Source organism: Pundamilia nyererei, unplaced genomic scaffold, assembly GCF_000239375.1.
Source record: "Pundamilia nyererei isolate P.nyererei 1_Seehausen unplaced genomic scaffold, PunNye1.0 scaffold00396, whole genome shotgun sequence".
Lineage (NCBI taxonomy): Eukaryota > Metazoa > Chordata > Actinopteri > Cichliformes > Cichlidae > Pundamilia > Pundamilia nyererei.
Window position 1 is genome coordinate 87,962 of NW_005187797.1, and position 6,475 is coordinate 94,436.

The 6,475-nt window shown below is 42.8% G+C and overlaps 1 protein-coding gene across 1 annotated transcript in view; it reads left to right on the forward strand.

Moving 5' to 3' along the window:
- The window catches only part of LOC102193830 (voltage-gated potassium channel subunit beta-2-like), a 247,326-nt gene that overhangs the window by 10,548 nt on the left and 230,303 nt on the right, over window positions 1-6,475 (forward strand). The window contains exon 2 of the mRNA XM_013915919.1: window positions 465-508. Within this exon, the coding sequence (XP_013771373.1) occupies window positions 465-508 (44 nt within the window). The remainder of the gene's footprint in view (window positions 1-464; window positions 509-6,475) is intronic.

Here is a 6,475-nt window from a genome sequence, read left to right on the forward strand (position 1 = left end):
CACACACACAGACACACACACACACACACACACACACACACACACACACACGCCCTCTTACAGCATCCATAAGTGACTGAGACTCTCTTCTAGACACCCACAGGCACAATGTACATTTCATATTTTTAATTTAAAAAGTTCAGATTGTCTATTTTATTTAATTCATTTAATGTACATAATTCACCCACTTGCTGCACTCAATGCCACTTACTGCACATAGTGCCCCCCATGTATATATTCACTTAATGTATATAATGTTCTTCTCTCCCCTTTTGCACAGTCGAAGAGTGTGTCAGGATACATTTCACTGCATGTTGTACTTGTATAACTATGCATGTGACAAATAAAGAATCTTGAATCTATCTTGAATCTTGAGTTTCAAAGTGTTCATGTATGTATTTTGTTACAGTTTTTATGGTAAATAAATCTATTCCTACTGCTTATTATTTCTTCTTTGTTAACAGAAATCTTGGTAAATCAGGGCTCAGAGTATCCTGCCTTGGATTAGGTAAGTATGGTATATATGGAACATATACAAATTTAAGGTGTATTCTGTATTCAGTTTTCTTTAAAATCGTTAGCTTCATAGCATAAGTGCCTAAGTCATTTTTTGGTCAAATTGCATGTGATATTTAAAAATATGCATGTGATATTTAAAAATATGCATGTGATATTTAGAAAATTAGTTTTTTCTTGTTTTCCGAAAACACAAAAAAATGACTTAGGCACTTATGCTATGAAGCTAACGAAATGACAAAATACCCGGTATTCCCTTGATACTGTGTGATAAGTCATAAAAATGTGAATCATTTTAAAAGAAATGTTTTACCATGTTAATTATGACGGTTCAGTATGTCAATTTTCAATTTATAAACTATGGCTGTAGTAATGCTAGCACATTTTAGCAGCTCTGGTAACCTTATTGATGTGATAAATATGAACAGATTTTCTTTCTCTGACTTTTTGGATCAACAACAAGTACTGTAGAAGTTTTGTCTCGTCTCTATCTTGTATCTACTTACTTTTAAGAAGTGTTGAGACATCCAGCAGTTGATGTCATTAGTGCAGCTTATTAATTTGTGGATGGATTTTTTATCATCAGAGGAAAGTGATAAGTAATACTGTGTAATGTAATGGACCGAGGACTGACACAACTGATTGAATTTTTCATTTGTGCAGAACTAAAACTGCGAATTGAAAAATAAAAACTGTTGAGCTGTTGAAATTATTTTTAAAACAGTGAAATACAGATGGGGATGGGGTTGAGTAAAGAGGTATAAGACTTGATGAATGACTGCTTCTTTAGGATTTACAGGTTAGAATGTGAGCATTGAGCCTGTGGCAGTAATTAGATCATTATGTGAGGGAGTGCTAGATAGATTACTATGAGAGGCTAAGATATTACACAAGACACCAATTCATCACACCTATTTGTTGAAAGAAATTCAGTTGGTATGTTTTTGGAGGCATTAAACAGTTTATCAGTGGATGAAGACAAAAAAATGGAATAGACTGGATTTTATTGATCAATTGGGAGATGTAGGATTGTCTGGCTGATTTGATTCCATTGTTGGAGAAGTAAAGTGCATTATTTCTTTTTTTTATTAATTTATGATGATGATGATGATGATTATTGCATCATTCTGTAGGATCTCCAGCAGTGTCTGTTTACCACGTTTACCTTTACATTGTTTCTCTAGGGTGCTTTTGATGAACCACATTCATTAATAGTTTTGACAGGGGCAATGTGGTCAATCATTTGATAAATGGTACTACAGAATGTGTCCATCATTTCATCACATAATTACAGTAGTGTACACTTTGAAAACTCACTGATGAATAAATTCAGCTTTGCTGTCATTGATATGATGCTTATTGACAAATCAATTTGTATTTGTTTTTGACAGATGAATAAAATATTTATGAAAAGAGAAAAATAGCTCACCAATTTCTTCCAGGAAGCCGTGTCTCAGTCTGGGAGGATGATATATAGTAAGCAGTAATACAGCAGGAGAAACTGACATTATAGAATAAATCGACGAAATAGAATTATTAAATCTACATAACTAAATATTTAAAACTCAGATAATTTTCAAGTAGCAAAGTTTTACAATAAAAAAATTTGTTGTTATAAATCACATTGCCCCTCTTGTTTTTATGGATGCAATGTTCAAAAGTGTAATTGGTGGGTGATGCTTCAATCAGCTCTATATTTCCAGTGTCATGAAGCCAGGTTTCAGTAAGAAGCAGTCTGGTCCTGGGCCGAGACCACCTGATCATCTTGCATAACATGTGCAGGCTTAAGTCTGTCAACAGAGACACCCTCCTGCCAACCGCCAAAGTCCAAAAAGAAATGTTTTTCGCCCAGTTTAAGAACGCTGTGTGGCCCGTCATATGGTGGACACAGTCCTATGGGCATCATGCCTGACGAAAACGAAACGAGCAGAGTCCAACGAACTCGGAACAAAAGTGTCAGGCAGGCAGTGGTGCACAGGACCAGGAACAGGAAATGAGTCTCTTGGGGGGCGAAAAGGCAACATAGAGGTATCGAAACACGGGGGGGCTCTCATGTAGTGATGTTCGATTCGTGAACAAATCGTTCAATACTTGAGAATCACTTTACTGACTCGTGAATCATGATTCACAAGCCCAACTGACTCACTGACTCATCCCTGTTGCTGTTAGCAAACTAATTCCATTAGTAGAAATATATCTAGCTTATAATGAAAATTGTGGGGGAAAAACAACAGCCAGTTTCGTAACAAAAGCATTTCTGCTCTGAACTGGAAGAAAAAACCCTGAGTAGGAGCTCACATCAAGAAAATAGCTCCTTGGTTCAGAGTAGCATCGCGCTGCTAACATGCTAACAACACATTTGAGCTACTCACCCCCTCGCTTCCTGTGCTGAATCGTAAGCATAAGCGAATCACTCAGGACTCGCTCACCCCCTCCCTCCTGTGTTGAATCAAAGAGCGAGCGAACGAATCACTCACTCACCCCCTCCCTCCTGGCTCACAGCTTCTCATTCTTCTTGGTTGGCAAACAATGTTAAGGCGCATTACCGCCCCCTGGCTCACAGCGCAGTGGACATTTAGATGAGAAAATATATATTTGACACACTTAAGGAAAATACTAATAAAATACAAATAACCAAAATAAATGTTTATTAAGCAATTTTGATAGGAAGTTGCTTAATGTCAAAGGAGCTTGCAAAGGAAAGCGTCTGGACGCTTTTCTTTGCAAGCTCCTTTGACTACGATGACCTGGATGACTGAGAACCTTCACAGACGTAGAAGTTGCTTAATTTTAGAAATGTTTTTGCTCTTTTTTCTCTATAAAATAGTTTTGGTTTTTTTTTAATCATTCATCTTAGCAGTGGGATTTACATGAAAAGCGAAACAAATTAAGTTTGAGTGAAAATGTAAAATTTTGGCACTCTCTGGTCAACTGACTCAATGAATCAAATGACTCAAATCTGATTCACTTTGGTGAGTGACTCATTAATACTCGATTCAGTAAAAAGAATCAAATTTACCATCACTACTCTCAGGTAAGAATTTCCCGGGGACCCGGAGGGGCTGGCCGAGGGAGACCCCGAGGTCTTTAACCGCACTACTCAATCCCAGTAAAACCCACGGAAGACGGTCGACCCAGTCGCCACCTGTTAAGGAAGCCCAGAGCACGGCCTTCCCGTTAGCTTGCGGGTGGTATGCTGTGGTGCGGTGGACCTTGACCCCCAGGCCATCAGCCATGGCAAACCAAAGCTCAGAAACAAAGTGGGGGGCCCTGTCTGAGGTAATGTCAGCAGGGGGACTGAAACGCGAAACCCACGTTGACAAAAATGCTCTGGCCACTGTCACCGCTGTCGTGGACACAGGGGTACCGCCTCCGGCCACCTGGTCGTGCGGTCCACCACAGTCAAAAGGTGCGTGAAACCCTGTGACTGCAGCAAGGGACCAACCAGGTCCACAATCTACGTGATCGAAACGCCTACCGGGGACACGGAATAGTTTGAGGGGTGCCTGCGTGTGCCGGTTGATTTTCGAGTGTTGGCATGGGATACAAGCTGCCGGCCATTATTTCACCATTTTGCGAAGGCCCGGCCAAACGAACCTGGCGCTGACCAGCTTGACCGAGGCCCGGACGCTAGGATGAGAGAGGGCGTGCACCGAGTCAAAAACACGACAACACCATGAAAGGGGAACCACCGAGCGGGGGCGGCTGGTGGAGACATCGCAAAGCATGTGTGGACCGCCGTCCCACACAGAGGTGTCCTCCAGCACGAGGCCCGTTTTTGTTGACTGAAGGGCAAGGATGTCCGGGTCAGCACGTTGTTCAGCGGACATGGCAGCGTAGTCGATGTCGACATATACCAGAGAAACCAACACGCGTGGGAGACAGTCAGCGACTGGATTGGACTTACCAGTCACATGCTGAATGTTTGTGGTAAACTCTGAAATGGCCACCATGCTGACGTGCGCTCCATGGGTCAGAGACCTTGGACATGGCAAAAGTCAAAGGTTTGTGGTCAACGTACGCAGTAAAGTTGCGACCCTCGAGGAAAAAACAAAAATGTTGTGTTGTGAGGTGCAGGGCCAGCAACTCCCTGTCAAAAACACTGTACTTGCGTTCGGCATCCCAGAGCGTACGACTGAAAAAGGCCAGCGGTTGCCAGAGACCTGAAACCAGCTGCTCCAACAAGGCAACCCAAATGGGCAACATCAATATATCATCCAGGTAAACAAAAACGAACGGCAGCCCGCGCAAAACGGAGTCCATCAGCCGCTGAAAGGTCTGGGTGGCACCTTTCAAATCAGGCCAAATGGCATGCGCAAAATCTGGTGATACCCCCGCACCAAGTCAATTTTAGAAAAAAATCGAGGTTCCGGCAAGATTGGCCGAAAAATCCTGAATGTGGGGGATGGGGTAACGGTCATTCTCCGTGGCATTATTTCAACGCCGGAAATCTCCGCATGGCCGCCACCGAGCGACCGATTTGGGCACTATGTGAAGCGGAGAGGCCCATGCACTGTTCGAACGCTGTACAATGCCAAGGCGCTCCATGGCTGCAAACTCTTCCTGAGCGACGGACAGTTTCGCGGGGTTGAGCCGGTGCCTCAACCCTGTGCTTCGTTACCGTTAGGGTAAGACAGCGATGGAAACTCTAAAAGCAAACGCTGAAAAGCAACCCCGGAGGTCACTACATTAGCCCGAATGAGGGGCTCGGCGGCCCGAGTAAAACAGGGTAGCGAAGAAAACGAGAGAGCACAAACATACTGTGGATGCAGGGGCGGAGGACAGAAGAGGGAGACAGTGAGACAGTGGCGGCCTAAAGAGAGAAGGAGGTATAAGCTGTGTCTCCCATCTATTATATTGGGGAACGTTCTGTCACTAGCAAACAAGATAGATGAGCTAACAGTGCTAGCATGGAGTCAAAGGGAATATAAGGAGTGTAGCTTGATGTGCTTCACTTAATCAAGGACGCACCAGGATACTCCTGATGAAAACTTATCCTTGAAAGACTTCCACACTGATCAGACCAGGGGGTTTGCGATTCTTGTTAACAACAGAGAGTGTAACCTTGCTCATATAACAATCAAGGAGCGGATTTATTTTGTCTGCCTTTCTTTGCTGTCAAATAAATTAGTTTAAGGACTTTAAAAAGTCTGTGTTTTGTGTCTGCCTTTGGGCCCATCCTCACTTCGCTCATGACAGTACAACCTGGCCAGTCATGGACCCAGCAGATCCAATACTTGCAGCCATTAAGTCACACGGGGTGCTTTGTCGGGCTCACACAAGCAAGTGTTGCAGTATTTAGACAAACAATGCCAAGGAATCAGCGACACACAAGACAAGATGTGTTTGGTAGTTTGTGACATTCATCCTAGTGTAACTGCTTAGGCACCAAATCTTGAGTGCTAGCGCGGCCTGAGTCTTACTATATATTTTGACCTATTGCGGCGTGCCTTAATTTGTTCACGCCGTTTTTGAAGACAGTTCCACATAGTGACTATTAAATATCCATCAGGGCAGTTGCTGTGAGGCTGATTTTGCAACTATAAAATCAGCCACACATCAACTGTTCCCTGACTTTAAGACAGAGGCAGCTGAGACATGCTGGCCTGAATATGTGCTACTGGGGTTTTAAATAAAAGACCAATTTGTCTCTCATGATGAGCCTCCTTGGTTTGAAAAATTTGTTTCCCTCATGCTCTGTATTGACATTAATGATAGGTTTGTAGCTTAAACCTATTCAATATAATTTAATTACACAGCAAAGCAAGACACGAATAGGCAAAGTTCTTTATGTTTCTTGTGCACGGGAGAAAACTGGACAAACGCCGTTCCTTCGCTCGACCCCATTTGCTCTCGTCTCCTCCCCCGTAACACTGCTCTTTTATTCAGGTTACATGAATATACATAGGTTCATTAACATATGACGTCTACATACACACAAAGAGTACCTTGCCTGTGT